This window comes from Malania oleifera, chromosome 8, assembly GCF_029873635.1.
Source record: "Malania oleifera isolate guangnan ecotype guangnan chromosome 8, ASM2987363v1, whole genome shotgun sequence".
NCBI classification, from domain to species: Eukaryota; Viridiplantae; Streptophyta; class Magnoliopsida; order Santalales; family Ximeniaceae; genus Malania; species Malania oleifera.
The window spans coordinates 89920898-89944368 of record NC_080424.1 but is presented as its reverse complement, the minus strand read 5'-3'; the positions used below and the strand labels follow the sequence as shown (position 1 = coordinate 89944368).

The 23471-nt window shown below is 36.6% G+C and overlaps 1 protein-coding gene across 1 annotated transcript; it reads left to right on the top strand.

Moving 5' to 3' along the window:
* Positions 1-678: 678 nt before the first annotated feature.
* Positions 679-23204, top strand: LOC131161533 (uncharacterized). Its single transcript, XM_058117358.1, has 17 exons — positions 679-944; positions 1184-1302; positions 1404-1667; positions 1810-1907; positions 2696-2858; positions 2968-3078; positions 3412-4443; positions 4536-4688; positions 4783-4882; positions 4962-5056; positions 13661-13849; positions 13945-14001; positions 14079-14150; positions 14313-14411; positions 21773-21904; positions 22062-22235; positions 22533-23204. The coding sequence occupies exons 1-17, from the start codon at positions 923-925 to the stop codon at positions 22698-22700; spliced, it is 3048 nt and encodes a 1015-aa protein (XP_057973341.1). The 5' UTR covers positions 679-922; the 3' UTR covers positions 22701-23204.
* The last annotated feature ends 267 nt before the right edge of the window (positions 23205-23471 follow it).

Here is a 23471-nt window from a genome sequence, read left to right as displayed (position 1 = left end):
AGCGGGTCCGAAGGGCTCATTGGTGGCTGGAGTTCCTATGTAATAATAAAAAAAAAAAGTATACGCTTTTACCTAGTTAAATCTATTTTCTAAAAGTTTTTACAATAACACGTTAAAGCAGTTCAACACCTTTAATTAATCAAAATAAGTTATAAGGCTATTAAATGTCATAGCAATCAAAATAGGAAGCAATTTGGTCCCAAAAATTAGTATTCTCATAAGAATATAATTCACATAAAATTTATTAATGTTACATGATTAGAAATGACAAGTCTATATTTTGTAAATATCTTTTTATTTTGGGAATGTTAAGATGTCCAACATATTAGAACAGATATAAAAATAACATGTCATAAGAACTGTATTTTCAAAAAACATTAAACAATGTTGCTAACTAAACAACTGAAGAGCAAAACTTTTACTGTTTTTTGAAATGTCTTAAAAATAAAAACTTATTGTGAAGATCACTTAAATTAAATACTTGTTTCAATTAGTATTTGCTTTACACTCAAGTAAATATTTATTTTAAAAAATTTATTTCAAACTATTATTTTAAAAAATAAATATTTTCCAAAAAGTATATTTTTTTTAAAAAAATACTTAAATAAAAAAAATAATAAATCCGATAAATACTTTTTTAGATTAGTATTTTATTTTAAATAGAAGTTTTTCTTGGAACTGGTTTCAAAAGATCCCACGAGACAAAGTGAAATTGTTTGAGAGGGACGATTTTACGAAATCGCATTTGAGAAACGCTGAGCAGCGTTGCAATGAGAAGGGCTGGCGGCCGGTTCCACACAAGCGAAGTCTGAAAATGCAAATGGAAGGGAAAATCAAATCGGCGATGACACCTTTCTTGGGTTTATCACTTCTATGCCTTCCCTTTTGTTGAACTGCGACTGCTACTGTTGAGATTGCTTAAATGGGAAAACCCCTCTGCTACGGTATGCTTTCATGTCGTTCCTTTCTCTTTGGTTGGCTGGTTTTACGACTTGGCGCTTTGCAGGGTTTAAATGCAGTTATTATGGATGAGGAAATTTTGAAGGGGATTTCAAATTCTTGGAAGGATTTCAATTTTAGTTTTTTCTACCCCCAATTCGATTGGCAGCTTTTTATTCTATCGATTACTTGCATTATATTAGTTCCTTTTAGCTTTTTTTTTTTTTTTTCCTTTTGATTCCAGTGGATGGGGCAAAGATGGAAGTTTCTGAAAGTTTAACTGATAGGATCTATGGTGTCTTCTCTGATGGCGTGCATTTCGCAATGCCCATTTCCTCCTTGAGGACAAACGAAGCTGACCTGGTATGCTTTCGTCCTGGGTGCTCTTGAAGCTTAAAATTACTGTAGTTTCTTTCTTGTTCCTGATTGGGTCAGATCAATTTCATTCATGTTATGTATTTCAGGTACGCGGTGTTTTACAAATATTACAAGGTTTTTCTAGTTCTCTGTTTTACTGGGATCACAGTGAGCAGAGGTTTCGTGCAAAGATTGGAATATATGTGTCTCACCTGTCCCTCAAGAGTCTTCATGCCATTCTCAATAAATTTTTGTATGCTGCAACATGTTTACAATTGGTTGAAGTTCTAGTTGATAAGTTGGAGACATCTGCTAGATTGCTTCCACCTACTTTGATGGCATTTTCATGTTCTGTTTCTGCGTGGCTGAAGGTACGTAGTTGAGAATGATTTTTGGATTTTATATAATATTATTTATAATTGTTCTTTTGCACTTCCTGGCTAAGCCTTTCCACACCACCCCCATCCCAACACCCCCCCCCCCCCCACCACACGCTTTTTTTTATATGTGCAGAGATTGCGGCATACTGCTTTAGAAGAGGACGTGAAGATAAGCAACTCTGAGATGGGAAAGACTCCTACCCTCCTGGGAATGGCCAGTGCTTTGTCGAGGTTCATACTTGTTATTCTTTGCAAAAACTCTGTTGTGAATACTTCTACTAAAATGATTTGGAATGTGGCAAATCAATATTGTCTGGTTAAATATTGAAAATTTGAAATAGATTTGACATTTTGCTTCTCACTATGGAACTTCATCATTTTTTATTATTATTTTTTGTCCAAGGGTCCTAATTAGGAATATTAAAATTAAAGATTGTTTATGCTTCTGTATTTGCACAATTATGTAGTCTTATGCATGAAGCACAATCCTATACTAGTTCCCATATTTTTTTAAACAGTGGCACATGTGTATGAGTGTATGTGAGTTCTTACAGTCGAGGACTTACATTGAATCCAGCTGGGGCACCTGCTGCACAGGAAGAGGAAAGCCCTTGATCCTATTAATGATATTACAATAGATCATCATAAAAAGTATGTTTATTCCTCTGATGCAAAATATGAGGATATACAATACAAAGTCCCTAGCTTTTCCAACAAACTTGGGTCACATTTTTCTTTATAATTGTTTTGCCCTGTGAGTTTCTTTGCACATATTTTACCCCCACCGAAGAAAATTTTGGGTACTGCCACTGAGTTCTGACTTCACTTTGGGCACAATAATGTGCATCATTGGTTTTCATATTGGACCTTCATATTCTTCTTGGTCATGTTTCTGTTAAATATGTTTCTTATGGTAGTCATTTTTTAATTTACCATGGGAGGCAATTTAGGTCTCAACTTTGTCATTCCTTGTTTTCTTCGTCTTAGGGGAATTGCTGATGCTGGCTGTTTTACTCCAGTCTTTGCTCAGGAGCTGAATATTTATTGCAAATAGTGCATGGTGCCATTCCCCAAGAATATTTTGAGCCTGATTGTGCTGTCCCAGCTGCTCAAATAGCTGCACATATCCATGACCATCTTTACAAGAAGCTAAATGAATTGTGTCTCGTGGAAGGTGGCGAGGTTGTGAAAACATTTTCAGCTGCAAGATATGTTTCCTATTTAACTTGTACTACAAATTGTACAACCGCACTTTGATACAATTCTGATCTAGAACTTGTACTAATTTCAGGAAGAAGCATATCAGATGCTGCTTTTTATATTTGTTGGAAGTTTATTGCCATATATTGAGGTTCTTGATTTGTGGCTTTATGAAGGAACACTTGATGATCCTTTTGAGGAGGTAATTTTTAAAACTTCTTGTGACACCTCAAGGTTTAAATTGACTCACTTGTCTATTCTTTAGGGTGAAGGATACTGTAGAAGTATCTCTATATTTGAGTAATCTAGGTTAGCTAATGTGGAAATTTTAACAAAGTAGCCTGCTTTGTGCAATTATGAATACAAAAGTTTGATGTCCCACCTCCTTTGTTTCCCACGAGTGTATTTGATGGATCAATCCCATTTTAGACAGTGTATCTCTCCTTATCTTAAAATATGTCCCTTAGTTCCAATTTTATTTTTCTTCTATTGATGCTATCTGTATAATCGTAGTCTATGTTTTCCTATTTTGCAGATGTTCTTTTATGCTAACAAAACAATTTTGGTTGATGAGGCTGACTTTTGGGAGAAAAGTTATCTATTGAGACCAGTACAATACTGTAAGTTGGATGCTCAAACTTCTGCTGATGTTCGTGTCACTTCATCAAATGACAAGAATGAAATGGCTGGGAAGGAATTCTTTTGTATATCTAGCTCTGTGAAAGGGAATGAGTGGACTAATAAAGATCATTATGTGTGCCCTATCTTTCTTAAGGACATAGCTAAGTCCATTATTTCTGCTGGAAAATCATTGCAGTTGATTCAGCACATCTCTACTACATCATCAGCTGTATCTGGCAGAGGGGGTGATAATGATATTGACAGATTTGGAAGTTCTAAGATTGCCAGTGATTTTAGTCCAATTCATAATTGGCAAAGCATAGCAGGGTTAACCTTGTCAGAGGCTTTTTGCGTGTCGCTAGCAGGTCTAATAGGCCATGGTGATCACATTTCTAAATACTTTTGGCATGATGGTCCATGCAACTCCAAAATTCTACCCTTGTTTGAATCCAATGTGGAGAAACAAAATTTGGTAAAAAGTAATGGTGAGAACTTGTCAGTTTTAACATGCTCAGAGAAGATTTGGTGTAAATTCTTGGTTGATGCATTGTCACAGAAAGGAAAGATTGATCTAGAATCTGCACAAAAGGATGCAAACGGTTTTCCAGATGCTAAGGAAAAGAACATTTCTCCATGTGTTGCTGATAATTTACCTTCTCATCAATCTTTTTGTCCGGAAAATCCTGTTATTACTGTGTGTCAAACACTCCTTAAGCAGAACAGGGATTCTTGCAATTCCTTGAACTTGTCCAGAAATTTTCATCTCCCCTCTTTAAATGATGAGGACTTGCGAAAAGCTATTTTTGGTGGGAAGAGTTCCAATACTAAAGGAACAAACTATGGTTTTGGATTTCAATTAGGTGAATCCAAGTATCTTGCCTCCCAGGATGATGCAAAGCTGTTAGAAGAACTGTTTCCATTTCCAACTCTTCTTCCTTCATTTCAGGTACTGATAGATTAACTGGAGTAGTCTTTGGCTATAGATTATGTAGCATTTTCTAGGAAGATTCCTAAAACTTAGCTGTAATTTTGAGGCAGGAGGACCTCTGTGTATCAGAGCTCTTACCTTTCCAGAAAAATAGCACTCTTCCATCTAGAGTCCTTGGCTGGATTCAAAGTGCTGAACTCAAGACTACCCCACTTCCTGTAGTTATTGTCCAGGAATGCCTCACTATTTACATCAAAAAACAGGTAGTCACTCAAAATCATTAACTCAACTTTAGTTTCTCTTTGCAGCAAAGCGTGCTGTTTGTGTATTCAAAATTTGCATTTTTACATATCATAGGTGGATTATATCGGCAGGAATATATTATCAAAGTTAATGAAAGACTGGAGATTGATGGATGAGCTTGGAGTGTTACGTGCCATATACTTGTTAGGATCAGGTATCCCAACTATATCAAATTTTTCTATATTCAGTTTACATTGGTTAATAAATGTCTCAGAAAACATTATTGTTTTCAGGTGATCTGCTGCAACACTTCTTGATTGTGATTTTTAATAAGCTAGATAAGGGGGAATCATGGGATGATGATTTTGAGTTGAACACAATACTGCAGGTGCTGTTACTTAATAAAGCCTTTTCCCTACTCCTGTAATTTTGTTGTACACTGCTTGAATTTTTTTTTTATTCTTTTTGAGTTTTTAATGGGTTTAGCTCTGGGCAATTAAGAAGGGCCATTTTTGTGCTCCTGAATAATGTTGAGGATTTGATTTATCCAATTTAGCTAAAAAAAAAGTTATGACACACATGCACACACATCTATTTGGCTGTTCAAATGTAGCTTTTTTTATGCTGTGTGGCACTAGAAGGATAAAATACACACACAAATAAATTTTGTTTGTGTTATACGCACATATATTCAACTGTGTGGAACATAAGATGCTGAATTTCGGTAAACAGTATTGTTGAATAATTGGGTAAAATGGAAGACCTAAACTCAATGATAGGTCTCTCCCTCTATTTATAATATATGTCAAGTACACATGCAGCTGTGTGGAACATAAGGTGCTGAATTTAGGTAAGCAAAATTATTGAATAATTGGGTAAAATGGAAGACCTAAACTCAATGATAGGTCTCTCCCTCTACAACAACAACAAAACAAAACCAAGCCTTAAGTCCCACTAGGTGGGGTTGGCTATATGAATCCTTTTCCGCCAATTTATGCGATCATGGACCATTTCTTTTGACAAATTCAGGGATATTAAATCCTTACTCACTATCTCCTCCCAAGTTATTTTAGGTCTGCCCCTACCCCTTCTATTGCCCCCCACAGTAACTCACTCTTCCTCACTGGTGTGCTATGTGACCTACGTTGCAAGTGTCTATACCATTTGAGTCATCCACCCCTTATTTTATCCTCTATAGGAGCTACATCTAACTTATCGCGAATATGTTCATTCCTTAATTTATCTTTCAATGTTATACCACTCATCCATCTAAGCATTCTCATCTCATCAACTTTTACTTTTTGGGTATTATGTTTTTTTGTCGCCCAACTTTCCGATCCATATAACATAACTAGTTTTATAGTTGTCCTATAAAACTTCCCTTTCAATTTTAAGGGTATTCTACGATCACAGAGCACACTTGAAGCACTTCTCCATTTTACCCAACTTGCTTCAACTCTATGCATTACATCGTCTTCAATTTCTCCTTCAACTTGCATAATAGATCCAAGGTATCAAAATCTACAAGTGCTATTTATTTCTTCACCATCAAGTTTAACTTTGTCTCTGATATTCCTCCTATCATTACTAAAATTACATTTCATATATTCAGTCTTATTTCTACTTATCCTAAAACCTCTAGATTCCAAAGCTTCTCTCCATAATTCTAACTCAGCCTCTACTCCATCTCTAGTTTCATCAATTAATAAAATATCATCTGCAAACAACATACATCATGGAACCTCCTTTTGAATACTCTTAGTCAATTGGTCCATCACTAAAGCAAAACGATAAGGACTCAAAGAAGATCCTCAATGTACACCTATAGTGATTGGAAATTCTCTAGTTATAATATATGTCAAGTACAATAGAAATGACCATAATACCCTTACTAACTCACACTTATTACTAACAAAACTCTTTAACACATAATAATAATGCTAAATGACTAAATAACCATTGACACTCCCCCTCGAGTTGGAGCATATATATCATATGCTCCTAGCTTGTTACAAACAAATTTCACATAAGCACCTTCCAAAGCTTTAGTGAACAAATCAGCAAGCTGAACCTCATACTTAACATGAGTGGTTGTAATGAGCTTCTATACAAGTTTCTCTCGAATAAAGTGGATGCCTTGATCATCGTCATCAGCGATTTCAATGTCATCCACATGCACAATAAGCAAAATCTTGCCAGATGGATTCCCATCAGGCAACAACGGTTCTACCTGATACTAATTATGATGATAAAATATAGAGTGATCGCACACTGATGGAGGCCAAACTAAAGTACTACAACGCTAAAACGGCCAAATAATGCTCTTGGAAATTGTTTTAAATCATACAATAATTTCATAAGCCAACATATTGAGCTTGACTCCACATGAGCAACAAACCCAGATGGTTGCTCCATATATATCTCCTTATGAAGATCACCATGTAGGAAAACATCTTCACATCTCACTGATGTAGAGGTCAATGACAAGTAGTGGCTAAAGAAATGAATAAATGTATTGAGGCAAGTTTAGCAGCTAGAGAAAATGTGTCTAAATAATCCAAACCATACACCTGAGTATACCCCTTAGTAACAAGGCATGCCTTAAACGAGCCATAGAACCATTAGGATTGACTTTCACACTGCATACCCAGAGACAACCAACCACAAACTTATCAAGAGGAAGAGATAAAAAGTCCCAAGCATCATTGTCATGTAGTGCACGCATCTCTTCAACCATTGCCATCCTTTACCCAAAATGAGATAGGGCCTCACAAATAAATTTTGGAAGAGCAACAGAAGATAGAGTACTAACAAAACAGTAATAAAAGGGTGACAAGAAATCATAACAATCAAAGTTAGAGATCGGATGTTGGGTACAAGTGTGTTTACCTTTTAAAAACAGCTATAGGAGGATCAACATCATGGGAAATAAGATCATTCGATAAGGGAACTAGAGGCATAGTAGTAGAAGCTGGAGGAGGCACTTCCCCCTTGAGTCATTGTGAGTATACCTACAAATTGGGATGATCCAAGCGGCGAGAAGGACTCAAACTTGATGACGATGTAGGAGGAATGAGCAAAATACTAGGTTTGGATCTAGAAGGCAAGGCAGAGGAAGGGACTCATCAAGGTCAACAAAATCAAGGAATCATAGTAGTATGTTGTAGACTCAAAAAAGGTGACATTAGCAGAGACAAAGAATCGATGTGAAGTAGGACTATAACATTGATATCCATTTTGAGTATAGGAATAACCCAAAAAATACATTTGATAGCATGAGGATCCAGCTTATCCATTCCTGGAGTTAATTGATGGACAAAGGACTCACAATCGAATATACGAGGAAGGGAGAACAAAGGAACCTTAGGGAAGATAACTGAATATGGGATTTTACCCCCAAGGATAGAGGATGACATTTTATTGATGAGGGAGCATGCTGTGAGCACAACCTCACTTCAAAAAACTTTGGGGACGTTCATTTGATACAATAGGGTATGAGTGACTTCAAAAATGTCTGTTTTTTCGCTTTGCAACTCCATTTTGTTGTCGAGTGTGGGCAAAAGAGGATCATACCAGAGTTAGTCATATAAGTTTTGAATTGGGTATTGAACTACTCCTTAGCATTATCACTATGAAGTATCTTGACTATCATATCAAATTGAGTCTTTATTTGGGAATAGAAGGCACAAAAATGTCAAACAACTCAGGACGATCTTAAATATAACCAAGTCATCCTAGAGTAGTCATCAACAAATGTAACAAAGTACCGAAGCCCCAACTTTAATCTGACACGACTAGGACCCTAAATATCGGAATGGACTAGCATAAAAGGACTAACCACCTGTTTGTCGACCTGGGAAGCAAAGGTGACACGATGATCCTTGCCCAATTGACAAGACTCACACTTAAGATTAGACGCGGAATTCAATGTAGGAACTAGCTGTTTCAACTTGTCCAAGGACGAATGACCAAGGTGACAATGGATTTGAAGTGGCGTAGCTGCAACTGTGCAGGCAATGGGTGGGGAAGGCAACTCTCAAAGTAGTAAAGTCCACGAGCCTCATGTCTTGTGCCAATTGTCTTTCTCATTTTCAGATCCTGAATAACCAGAGTCAAGAAAGAATGTGACATAATAATTTACAGACTTTGTAAACTTACTACCTGACATGAGATTGAATGGAGATTTAGGAATGTATGAAGCATAAGACAGAGATAGAAGGAGTAGGATTTTCTGTTCCCATCCCCTTAACAGCAATAGTGGACTCATCAGCAAGGGTAACTTGAGGTAGATTTTTAGGATACTGGAGATCAGAAAAGAAGTTGGCTGCACTTGTTATAGGGTTAGTGACAACAGAATTGATAACCCAAGGACTAGTAGGAAGGATACCAGATGACTAACAGAATGTAGGATTACCTTTTTGAGCAAAAGACACAATGTGATGAGATGCTTGTTGAGACAATCGATACTGTAGAAACCTTGAATACTCCTCTAATATAGTCATGGTATGCGGTTCACTCAAAGAAGTGACTAACGAAGGAACCATACTTTTGGGATTTGCAAACTTCATCCCAACATTCACAAACTCAGACCAATGATCATAAGAATAACTGCTGGAACAATCGAAACAGCCATGAACAAGGTGACCGACCATGAACAAGTCACAAATAAATCAGTGCAAGGCTGCCACAGCACCAAGAAACTCAGATGCAGCCCCAAGAAAGCAACAAACAGCACTGGAACAATTGGAGAGGTGAACTGCCGAAATTAGCATGGACTAATCACCAACAAACTTATATAACACTCTCGCAGCTTCACAAAAACAGCTTATGAGCACTGCACTGCTCCAAGAAATTCACCAATGACTATTACTAACACCAAACAACAACTAACAAATTACCACGAGTGCATGGTCGCAACAAAGATTGGATCTTTTGGCAAAACACATGGCCAACAGCTTGATATTTTGGTATATGGAAGGAATTAGAACACTGAATCAAAAAACACAGCAAATCTCACTGTTTCAGACTAAATAAACTCAATCACCATTGATAAACAGCTTCACGAAGCATTAAACAACCATACCTTGGGTGCTGCACATAAGCAATTAAAAAAGGTGAGATCTTTGGACAAAAAACATCGCAGAAAACTCCAATAACATGTTAATAGAGGGATTGGATCACTGTTGGATGATTTCAGGACAAAACCATGCTTGAAAGTAGCTTCATGCGCCGGCGTGTGGGGTTGGTCCTGATAGCCTTCAACCGGGGCGTGAGGGCACATGGGACACTGCCTGGAGATGGGATTTCAGTGGGGGGCAGATCGTCAGTGTCTATGGGTGACTATGGTGTTGTTTTTGAAAACTCTATAGTAGATTTGATGTTCTCGAATGGGCCCAGAAAATTCCAGCGACTAGTCTGACTTTCGGCTGCTGTTCGTTTTTTCTAGGGCTATTGTATTGCTGGAAATTCTTCTATGATGGTAGAGATGCAGCGGATTTTGGGTTTTAGGCTTCAGTTTTGATGGTGGTGGTAGCAGTTCCCCCCCGTTTGGTTTGCGGAATCAAACCTGGAATGGAATCAAATCTCAGGAATGGAATTGCATTCCTGCATTTGGTTTGCAGAATTAAGGACAGAATCGTATTTTGGCTGGAATACGATTCCTGCAAATGGGGAAATCATGATTCCAGTCCTGACAGGCTGGAATTGATCTTCATTCCATGGAATCAGATTTATTTTATAATAAAAAAAATTCTAGAAACAACAACAAATGCTAATAATACTAATTATTACGACTATTATAATAAAAATAATAACAACTAATGATAATTTCAATAATAATAAGTAAAATTTATTATTTTGTATAATAAAAATAGCCAAAATAATAATTATTTTAAGGATAATAATTGTTATAAAAATAATAGAAAATAATAACTACAATAAAATAATATTTATTATTATAAAATAATAATAACAACAAGAGCAATAGTAATAATAAAAATGCAAAAATAATTATTATTATGCTTTTAATAATAATTATTATTATATAAATAGTAAAATAATAATAAAAACATTAAAAAATAATAATTATACTAATGATACTCACTATTATGAAAATAGTAAAAAACTAATAATAAAACAAAGCAAAAAATACTAATAATAATAATTGCTGTTATTATTATAAAAACAATAACAACTAGTAATAACTACAATAACAATAATAACAACTAATAATAATATTTTTTTAACAACTAATAATAATTACGATAATAATAATAACAACAAGAACAATATTAATAATAAAAAAACCAAAATAATAATTATTGTTATTTTAAGGATAATAATTATTATAAAAATAATAAAAACTAATAATAAATACAATGAAAATAATATTTATTATTGTAAAATAATAATAACAGCAACAGCAATAATAATAAATAAATCCTAAAATAATAACAATTATTATTTTAAGGATAATAGTTATTATAAAAATAAAAAAATAGAAATAACAACAATAAAAGAGAATAATTACACTAATAAGTAATAACAATCACTGTTGTGAAAATAATTAAAAAATAATAAAACAAAAACAACAACAAATAATAATAATTGTTTTTATTATTATAAAAATGATAACTAATAATAATTACAACAACAATAATAACAACTAATGATAATATTTATTTCTATCAAAATAATAGTAGCAACAATGAAAAATAATATTAAACTAATAAAAATCACTATTATAAAATAAAAAAAAATAATGCAAACGTAAATATATGTAGTTGGGATTTTTAATTAAAGATGACTATTTTTCATTCCATTATAGAATCAATTAAAGAATATCAAATGTTAGAAAAAAAATTGAAACTGTATTCCTACGGTCATTCCATGTTACTAACCAAATGCAGTAATTCCAAAAACAATTCCATTCCTCCCACGATTCCTTTCGTGCTTCAATTTCATTCCTCCAACCAAATGGGGGGTTAGGGTTTAGGTTTCGAGATCATGCTCTGATACCATGTTGAATAATTGGGTAAAATGGAAGACCTAAACTCATTGATAGGTCTCTCCCTCTATTTATAATATATGTCAAGCACAATTGGAATGACCATAATACCCTTGCTAACTCACACTTATTATGAACAAAACTCTAACACATAATAATTTTGCTAAATGACTAAATAACCATTAACAAATATAACACTCTTTCACACATCTATTAGACTGCTCAAATGTCACCTTTGTGTTCTGCACTAAATGGGTTAAATACACACAATTATAATAAATAATAATTATGTATCTATATATTTTTTTCCATGTTATCTTTCTGATGTCAACTATAATCGAAAGATTGGGTTGGAGTTACAGTAATACATCATCAGCTGACCCCTTTTCTTGCCATGAAACAAAGGAGATTATATGAATTAGTTATCTAAACTTCTGACTTGAGTAACACCATACTTGGGATTCTTGGGAACTCATAATCCTTATCTGATGATAGTTCTTTGCCTTCTCAAATTCACCAAATGAGCTAATTTTATCCTCTTATTTCCAATCTCTATCTTTTTCTAAGTTCTCTCTCCTGCCATTTGTGGGGTGTACTTGTCTGCCTGCAATGATTGTCATTTTGTTGCCCCATCTTCAACAGGCATGTCCTCTTGTTTCTTGTGGCTTTTGTTTTCTTATTTCTAATCTCTTTATCTTTTTCTAAGTCTTCTCTCCTGGAATAGGTAGGATGCTCGTCTGCCATTATTGACAGTCATTGTGTTGCTACGTTTTCAACAGGACATGTCAGCTTGTGTCTTGTTCTTGTTTGGATTCTAAAGTCTAAAATATGGCCGTCTCCCTCCTCTTTTTCTTTTTCTCTTCTATCCCAAAAGTCACTCCTACAAACAAATAATTATCCTTTTCCTCCCTGATCGTATAAACAAGCTGAAGCTTATGACGTTGTTCCACGTTTATGTGGCAGTATCTCCATTTTCTGGATGGGGAAACTTTATAAAATTTCAAAAATAGAATGTTGTTGGTATTATTAATGTTTAGCATTTATTACTTAATCAGTGCCAATTTCCTCTTAAGCATGGAGTACATTTGGTTATATATTTTATCTTAATTTAGGACTCATCTGTGTGTGTGTGTCAATATATCCTATTGGTTCCTACAAATACGATGCATTTTAGTTGTTAAATTTTCCATATTGACTTATATTTGCGTAAACAATATTCTAATCTTGTCTTCATGCAAAGTCCAAAGTCTTTTTAATGATAAATCTAATTTTTTTTTCTTCCTTAACCTTTCTTTTGTTTTTCACCAAAAATCCATGGTATGCAATTAGCAATGTGGAACAACTTCTCTAAAATTGTTCTTAATATTTTCATCTGTGTTCTGTATTTTTACTATTAATTCTAACTCTTGCTTTATATTTATGTGATTTGACATTTGTTGCATGTTTTGTTGGGTTAAATATATGAACTTCTGCCTCCCTCCCTCTTTCCACTCCCACATCCCTTAGGAAAAAAGGAAAAGGGGAAAAAATCACGGTGACTTTTTTTTCTTCTTCTTTTCAATCCATGGGCTATTTACTTTTTTTGCGCTTTAATGCAACCCTTAGGCATTTTCTTTATGCGAGTTCTCTTCAAAGGTGTGATGTGCCAGTGTCATTTTGAATGTCTTACTTTTAAGGGGTGTCATCGTGTATGAGGATATTATAAAATAATTTTTTATAAATTCAATAAATTATTAAGCTATGGTATGTAAAGATGAAAAAGAGGAAAAAAATTATATACAAGTTCTCTAAAACATGATAAACAAATTTTCTCCTTTTTCTCACATTCTAATTTTCGAGTGTATTTTTCCTATCTTTTGCTATTGATGTTTGATATATACACCTTAGTATATGTGAAGATGCACAGCTTAAGGTATTTAAAGCCATTTTGTATGTGTACGTAAGGCCTTCACTTTCTGTCTAATAGTGTGTGCTCATTGACTACAGGAATCCATCAGAAACTCTGCTGATGGCATGCTACTAAGTGCACCAGACTCATTGATAGTGTCGATCAGTAAACACCAGTCTTTCAATAGCGATGAGCAGCATACTGTAGCAACTGTTGTCTCCTCTCATAAAATTCTTGAACGTAGCTTTGGAGTTGATGGCTTTGATTTTCTAAAATTTACATACAAGGTCTACAATGTCATGCATGCATTTTTCTATTCTTTAAAATCCACATTCACTTCATTTTCAGGTCCTTTAAGTGCATAATGTATTCCCTGTGGCAGGTCTCCTGGCCACTTGAACTAATTGCCAATGAAGAAGCAATAAAGAAATATAACCAGGTAATTCTTCCTACTTTGATTTTATTTAAGGTGTCATTATTAAATTTCTTTCTTGTTTGATTGTTTATATTTTGTAGGTGATGGGGTTCCTTCTAAAAGTCAAGCATGCGAAATACGTACTAGATAAAGCTCGGAGGTGGATATGGAAGGTCCATTTTTGACTTTTTTTCCACATGCTAGACAGATTAAGGCATTATGCAGTTTTGTGGACCAATCACTGAAATGCCACTTTTATTTTAGCAAAATTGAATTCTGTTTGGTTAACATGATAATTTTAAGACCCTCAATCATAATTGATTTTTCCCTTGTAGGGTAGAGGCACAGCACCAACCAACCGCAAGCATCACTGGTTAGTGGAGCACAAACTTCTTCATTTTGTGGATGCATTTCACCAGTATGTGATGGATAGGGTAAGAACTTTTCCAATGTTTCAAGCAATATCTTTTGGTTTTATTATGAACACTACACCCCTTTCTCAAAACTATGAAAAGTTATGACACCATTAAGCTAGTTAACTCAAATCTCAATGTGTGAAAATACTAAAACATCCCTGCATAGTTAATAAAAACGGAGTAAGAACATTTCGATCTTCAATAACCAGCAGCGAGAGTGGCAGCAATTGTCTCATCACTCTTATCGCCAGCAGCTAGAGGTGACAATTATGACCCATACACAAAAACCCACCCATACCCACCATAAATAAATGGGTTTCTTTTTGGGTCAAACAAATGCGTTAGATGTGTATGTACGTAATTATATAGATCTAAATGTATAAGTAACTTGTATATATAACATAATTGTGTGTCTATGTATGTACACACATATGCCTTTGTCCTCGTCCTCAAGGTGTGTATTTACGTAATTAATATGTTAATTAAGTACGTAATTAATGTATATAACCACTCTATTTTTATATATGTATGTATAAATTTGAAGGGAGAAATTTATATAATTAACAAAAAAATTTGAGCATCTTGAAATGCCACAATCAAATTGTGCAGCAAGTCTTCAAGAATTTGGGTTGGAAGACAACACTTGCATGCCAAGAGCAATATTACTACAGGGCCACAAAGTAGCCCTCAAGTATGTGCGTAAGTATATAGATTGTATGTACGTAATTTCTAACTAATTACATAATTATGTAATTATATGTAATTACATGTGCATGATTTTGATGTATCATTTATACTTGATCATTTTAGCATCTACATGGCCCAATTCCATGTTTATGCGTAAAAATAGTCTTTGCTATTTGAAGAATTGTGAAATATAATTTACACATAATTGTGATGTATGGTTTATACTTGTTATCTTTTACATGGACTCAGGTCCATGTTTGTGCATAAAAGTAGTCTACACTATTAACTATTAATAGATGGCAATTCACAAAATATGAAATTTGACATATTTTATAATTCCTCTAATGGTATATACATAATTGGATATGGAATATTTTTCAGCTCAATGGGGAACTAAAAATGCATTTTATAATTTGGACCCTTATAGTAATAATAGGCATTAGGTGCGTCCCTCTCAAATTTATACCTGACCTATTAATTAATAATTGGGGTTACAGTAAATAGTTCAATAGTTCTTTGGAGGTTTTAAAAATAAGTAGTGCTTGCATCTGATGTGTTGATTTCGTCAAGGGAACTAACAGTGATAACTTTTCTTTGCACCGCCCCCTGGGGGGGGGGGGGGGGAGGCATGTAATTTTCTTGTTTCTTTTTTTTTTTTTCCTTTTAATGGATGATTGGCCCCTCTTTTGTAGCTACTTGGACATGGATTCATGTGTTTTGTTTCTACATGGATTGTGGACATGGGTATTTGTGCTTTGACATGAAAAGAGTATCATGGATTCCACAACTCCATGAAAGCTAAGCATGGCGATGTTGCTGTCACAAGCTAAGCTTGTTCAGGGTATTATGCTTGCTTGTGACCGCTTTCTCGTGTGCTTGGGATGAGTTTCCATCATGTAAATACTAGTATAGGGTTATTTTCTGCTAGTAGTGTCTTTGTATGCCAAATAAGGTAGTATGACTCCTCGGTCACTTTGATGTTTCCTAGTGCTAGAGTGGGAATGGCCTAGAAAGCTCTTTAGGGGAGGGTGGGTGTTCATCAGTCATTGTAAAACTCACTAGCTTTTGTCAACGTGTTTAGCCTACTTGCCTCCCTTGCTAAGTACACAATGTCAACGGAGGTGTGGTTAATGAATTACGTTTGTTTTAATGTTTATTGCTTGCTTGTCATGACTTTTATGAATTGATTACTGTTTCCGCTGCTATTTGAATGAATGTTAATGAAAGTATTTCGTGGATGAATGTTGGTAAACGATAGGCTACCTAGTTAAGCAAGAGTGATTTAGCTAGCGCCGCACGGCCCTTCACAAGGGTGTGAAAATAGCTGGACCATGACACTTGGTATCAGAGCCCAAGTTTGAGTTGCTACCTGAATTCGTTTGCCTTCGTTGTGAGATTTGGAAAGCTTTGGTAAGTGACCATGGCACCAAACAATGCTAAGAGGATCAGCGTGCTAGAAGCACAAGTTGAGGCAACAACCAATACTGTGGCTGCGGAGGTGGTCCAGATGAGAGAACTTGTTGATGAAGTGATGGGATCACAAAAACATCAAACAGGTTTGATAGGCGACATATCAGAGGACTTTCGTCACAGTTGAAACTTTGCAGTCACGGATGGCTGATTTGGATGCAAAGGTGAATCTGATGGTTCTTGCTATGGGGAACTCTAGCACTTCGGGAGTTAGCAAGACCAAGATACCATAACCCAGGACGTATGGGGGTGCCCGAAATGCCAAGGAGTTATAGAACTTCTTGTTTGATGTGGAGTAGTATTTTCGCGATGTCAGGATGGCCTCAGAACAGGAAAAGGTGAATATTGCGACCATGTACTTGGTTGGTGATGCCAAACTGTGGTGGCATACCAAAGTACAGAGAAATTGAAAATGGAAGTTGGGTAATCGATAGTTGGGCAGACTTGAAGAGAGAGCTCAAGGCCCAATTCTTTCCTGAAAATGTTGAGTATAATGCAAGGAGAAAACTGAGAGATCTCAATCATACGGGGTCGATCAGGGAATATGTGAAACAATTTTCTGCTTTAATGTTGGATATTTGGGATATGTCGGAGAAGGACAAGTTGTTCTATTTTCTAGAAGGGATGGAACCGTGGGCAAGGACAGAACTTCATAGGCAAAGGGTTCAAAACTTGTCAACTGCACAAGCTGCTGCAGAACGCTTGACTGACTACGCTGGTGATGATACCGCTTCATTTAAATGGTTTGGTGGAGAGGGAAACAGTGGAAAGTCTTTCAAGAAAGGCAAGCACAAGAGTGGGGGAGCCGACTCTAAATCATCAACCTCGAAGGAAGCTTTGTTATCTTAAGGGTTCAACACACCCAATGGAAAGGGGAAGAGTAAAATTTTATGTTACTTGTGTGGTGGATCTCACAATATGAGTGAGTGTCAACACAAGGGATTACTCAATGCCTTACAAGCTTCCACTTCGGGAAAAGGGGTGGAAAGCAAGGAGGAAGAGGATCATGCCCCGAGGGTGTGTTTAATGCGGTTGGTGAGCGCATTGGAAAAGTAGACAAAAATACCGACAGTTACACGAGCAAAAGGGTTAATGTTGTGGACTTGAGGATAAATGGGAAGAGTACCCGCGCTATGGTGGATACGGGGGTTGCTCATAATTTTGTTTCGCAATTGGAAGCATGGAGACTCAACTTATCCTTAGAGAAGGATATAGGACGCATGAGAGCAGTTAACTCTGTAGCCCAGCCTACTCTGGGAGTAGCCAAGCAAGTGACTGTGAAGCTTGGACAGTGGGAAGGTCATGCGAATTTCACAGCGGTGCCATTGGATGACTTTCCAGTCATTCTAGGAATAGGGTTCCTGAGGGGGACGAGGGTAGTGCTGATGCCTTCGATTGGTTCCCTGTGTCTGATGGGGGATCACTTGTGCATGGTGCAAGTCGTTGCAACGAAAGGAGACGACGGGAAGTCCCTTTCAGCCATACAACTCAATGAGGGATTGGGTCAGGGTGAGCAGACACGTCTAGCCACGGTGGTGGTAGACAAAGAAGTAAGCCAAGAGCTGGAGCCTACGACCATCCAAGCGGTGTTGGATGAGGATAAGAAGGTGTTGCCGGATAAGCTGCCTCACAATTTGCCTTCACGACGGATTGTGGAGCATGAGATTGAATTGTTATCAGGAGTGAAACCACCTGCTAAAGGGCCATGTCGGATGGTGCCTCGAGAGATAGTATAGTTGGGGAAACAGCTTGATGAATTGGAAGCAGGATGTGTTCGCCCTTTCAAAGCTCCGTTGGGAGCATTGGTGTTGTTTCAGAGGAAACATGAAAAACATCTACGAAAGGTGTTTGACAGGCTGAGGGGAAATAGTCTGTATGTGAAGAAAGAGAAGTGCTCTTTCGCTCAGTGGAGCAACAAATCCCTTGGTCATGTGGTTGAACAAGGTCGTATCTGGAGGGGTATGGAGAAGGTAAGGATGATTCAAGAACGAAAGATCCCTACGACAGTGAAGGAGTTGCGTTCATTTCTTGACCTTACTAGATATTGCAGGAAGTTCGCTGAGGGGTATTCGCGGAGAATGACTCCAATGATAGGACTATTGGGGAGGTTTTATTGGCCGCACACACGGGAGGATGTGGTTGATTATACCAAAACTTGTCTCACTTGCCAACAAGACAAGGGGGAGCGGAAGAAGTATGGTGCTTTCATGGCCGCACCAAAGTACTGTTCAACAAAGGAGACGACACAATTGTTCCTTGTAACTGTTGTGAAATATTGGGGTGTTCCCTAAGTTATTATTTGTGACCAAGACTTAATGTTCACTGACAACTTCTTGACATAATTTTTCAAGATATTCAGGTCACATCTTGACATCTCTTTGAGTTATCACCAACAGACAGATAGACAGACAGATGAAGAGATTCAAAGGGCTACTGAAAGAGTACTTGTGCCATTTCGTCAACGACAATTAGAAGAATGGCGTGCAACTACTTGATGTGGCTCTGTTCTGTGGCAAAGCCCAAAGGAGCTCAACAACCAATAAGAGAACTTTTGAGCTTGTTACAAGCCAGCTGCCGCCGTCACATCACACAGTGGGCGAGCCGTACAAACGAAAGAGTCCCAGGGTGTACATCTTCACCAGAGAATGGAGACAGAATGCAGAATTTGCCCGAGCCTATCTGGAGAAAACTTCTAAGCAGATGAAAAAGTGGGCAGATTAGGGGAGAAGACCGCAATTTCATGTTAGCTTTCTCAAGCCGTTCAACGTCGACACCAATGACCTAAGTAGAAGTTAGTCCAATAGAGTAGAGTTGAAGACAGTGCAACCTGACAGACATGATGTTGAAGAGATCCTTGTAGACAGAAAGTTCATATCCTCAAGGAAGAAGTGGCAGAAGTTCCTTGTGAAGTGGAAATGCCTTAATGACAAAGAAATCAGCTGGATCTCTGCGGAAGATATTCAACCGTTCGTGGACAAACTTGAAGTGAACCTACCGCCAAAGTCTATGAGGACGTCGATTGCATAAGTGGGGGAGAATGTCATGAGCTAAACTTGTTAAGGGCATTATGCTTGCCTGTGACCGCTTATCTTGTGTGCTTGGGATGGGTTTCCATCATGGAAATACTAGTGTAGGGTTATTTTTTGCTAGTAATGTCGTTGTATGCCAAATAAGGCAGTATGACTCCCCGGTCACTTTGATGTTTCCTAGTGCTAGAGTGGGAATGGCCTAGAAAGCTCTTTAGGGGAGGGTGAGTATTCATCAGTCATTGTAAAACTCACTAGCTTTTGTCAACGTGTTTAGCCTATTTGCCTCCCTCGCTAAGCACACAATGTCAACGGAGGTGGTGTTAATGAATTACATTTGCTTCAATGTTTACTGCTTGCTTGCCATGGCTTTCAAGAATTGACTACTGTTTTCGCTGCTATTTGAATGAATGTTAATGAAAATGTTTCGTGGATGAATGTTGGTAAACGATAGGGTGACTAGTTAAGCAAGAGTGATTTAGCTAGCGCTGCACGACCCTTCACAAGGGTGTGAGAATAGCTGGACTATGACACTTTGGCATGTAATTTTTTTTTTGTTGTTGTTTTTTTTTTTTTTTTTCTGTTTAATGGATGATTGGCCCCTCTTTTGTAGCTACTTGGACATGGATTCAGGGGTTTTGTTTCTACATGGATTGTGGACATGGGTATTTGTGCTTTGACATGAAAAGAGTATCCTGGATTCCACAACTCCATGAAAGCTAAGCATGGCGACGTTGCTCTTTTTTTTTTTTTTTAAATTTAGGAATTTTCTTTGTTGCGCACTTGTATGTGAATGAACATGTGTACAGATGCAAGCACACACACTTAGTTTATTTATTTATTTTTTATATCAATGCCATTGATGATGCATGTTAAATAATTTTACATGGTAGTTGGGTTTCATTGCTTTTGCATCAGAGTGTGTAAGAGAAGAGGCATACAGAAAGTTGGTTCCACTAAATGTATAATAATTTGGAAAAAGAAAGAAAATAGTTTGATTCACTTAGTTACAAAAATTTCAACACTTGTCTTGAGATTCTTAAATGTTGCCCATGGGCCAAGTTATTTGATTTAAATTGTTTGAAATTATTAATCAAGTTGTTATTATTGTTGTTTTTGTTTTCATTTCCTTTGTTTTTCTCTTTTTCCCCTGTTTTCTGATGTGCAATGTATTTTCCATTGACATGGAATGGAAAATGTGTTCTGGTCCTATTTTCATGTTGAAACTTGACAGAACAAGATTTGCTGGCTAAAATTACTTCACTTGTCTCACTAAACCCATTCTTAATTCATCTCCAAAGATGCTACAAAGAAGGCATGTTTGTATATTTGATTTACTGTTTAGTTTGGTTAAATTTCCAGCTTAAATGATATCAGACATCTAACAACTCATTTACATGAATTGTGGGAGTATACTTCATCTACCAAGTGGATGTGTATAGGGGGTGGCCCTCAATTGCTTTCTTTATATCAGCTCTCATTATTATTAAGCCAATGGCCTACTTTCAATTCTTATTTTAATGCGTACAGATATAAAAAGAAGACTGGCATGTTTTGGCCATTCGCAAGACACCCAAATTTAAGATGTGAGGGGTCTGAGTCATTGAAACAAGCTTTACAAAATATAGAGAAAAGGCTGTGCGCATCATCCCTCCCTAGAACCCTAATGTTTCATGGGAGCCTTGTGGATTGGGTGATAAATTTTTGTTTATAATATAAAAGGACAATGAAGCATACTATTAACAACATCGACAGTAATAATGTGGTGTGGAAAATGATTTTATACATTTTGTTGCTATATTTGGAATATAATAGCATAGTTGGAAAGAGCAGCATAATTGATATTCCATGACGAATTAAACTGTACATTGATTATGTATGGAGACATTTGAACACACAGAACTTTGTAAAGAACCATGTTTTGTGTAGGGTGTGTGTGGGTTGAGTTGTGTAAAGAATTATGGTTCAAAAAAGAGTGTTATGTGTTACCAAATAATTAACAAAGAGCTATTTTGTGTTAAAAAATAAAACTCAAGATTTGTTAAGCATATTTTTTATTGGCCTTGGTCCAGGGTGATTATGCCTAAAAAGCCTAAATAGGGAATCTTGTGATAACTCCCCCTTACACCATGGCATATGATGTTGCTTTTATAGCTCTTGAGCTCTTTCATATCTCTAACCATGAATAGTGATTAGGTGTACCACAGTGCATGGCGTGAACTCTGTGAAGGCATGGCTGCTGCTAGATCTCTGGATGAAGTCATTGAAGTACATGACGCCTACTTGTTATCTATTCAGCGGCAATGCTTTGTGGTTCCAGATAAGCTGGTGGGTGATAGTAATCCTTGCTTAGGGCGTTTGATGTCTATCTTTAAATGCTTGAATTTGGAATTTCTTATTATTAGATGATTCACAGTGAAATAAAAAATAAAGAAAGGAAGAAGAAGAAAACTCAGTGCTGATTGATGTTTTTTTTTGTATTCAGTGGGCATTGATTGCAAGCAGAATCAACAGCATCCTTGGATTAGCTCTTGATTTTTATTCCATACAGCAGACACTAAGTAGCAGTGGTGCAGTTTCTGCCATGAAGGCAAGATGTGAGATGGAAGTGGAACGAATTGAGAAACAGTTTGATGATTGCATTGCCTTCCTTCTCAGAGTAGTTTTCTATCCACATTTCTTGTGTTCATAGTTGCTTGCAACGGTCAAAGTGTGCTTATGATTCATGCTTAGGCTGACATCACTATAGTGCACGTGTGCTTAACTGCAAAAGCTATGCTTATGCACATATGCATCTTCACTGTTGGCTTCTTTCCTATTCCCCCTTTCCCATCCCCCAATTTCTACCCAAACAAACAAAAAAGAAACACTCTGATCTCTCTCTCTCTCTCTCTCTCTCTCTCTCGCTAGATCAACATGGGCATGTTAATGTTTGCACGGTTTTGTGACTATGCAGGTCCTATCTTTCAAACTCAACGTGGGACACTTTCCTCATTTAGCAGATTTGGTCACTAGAATCAACTACAACTATTTCTACATGTCTGCTAGCGGAAACTTGATTGCTGCCCCTGGTGCTGATGCTGTTTCTTCTAAGCTGGGGAAGGCCTTCCTTAGCAGACAATAATGATTAGGGTTGACAGAGATCAAGTTACCATGCCTCTCAACATGCTGAATTTGGACAAGAACTTATGCAGAGCATCTTAACAAGCACAATGTGCATCATGTACAAAACCTGCGAGGTCATCAAAGCCGACAGGATGAAATTGAAGGGAAAATAGCAGTCGTGGCAGCACCGTGAACCCTCGCCACACTTGTACATTCTTTTGTGCTGATGCGAGTCCCGGGCATTTTGAGTTTTTCATATTACCATGTTTGTTTGGCGGGCTAGGTTTTCTAATTTTTGATATGGACTTGTGTGGAATTGAACAAAATGCACTGCAAACTTGTACTAAATTCATTCAAATCGACTCAAATTCAAGCCAGATTCAAGATTTGATCCATGCTTCCACGCACAATTTTACTCTATTTTGTAACCCAATCATTGTAATTTGAGCTGCCCCATACAATCTCCCAGTTAGGAAATGCTGTTTTGATAATAATAATAATAAGATATTTCTGCTTTTCAAAATTTTTTTGCTTCTCCAGCCACATTCTTCTGAATTTTATGTCATGAAGATCCTGGATTCGCAGGTCAAACTTCTTGTGGTAATATCTACACAAGGCTTGCTCTCTGGTTGGTTTGTAATGATAATATGTGGTAAGATCCTGCTCGATAAGGGGCTCTCGAATGTTATCTTCGTAATGATATGTTCAAATCAAGCATTGAGAATAAACTATTTCACATATATAGAAAGATTCTTAAAAAATATGAATCGTGTACAAGTACGATTTTTGA

Coding starts and splice junctions, on each gene's coding strand:
- LOC131161533 (XM_058117358.1), top strand. CDS start 923: ATGGGAAAACCCCTCTGCTACG. Junction 1,303..1,403: donor GGACAAACGAAGCTGACCTG/GTATGCTTTCGT, acceptor TATGTATTTCAG/GTACGCGGTGTTTTACAAAT. Junction 2,859..2,967: donor GTCTCGTGGAAGGTGGCGAG/GTTGTGAAAACA, acceptor TACTAATTTCAG/GAAGAAGCATATCAGATGCT.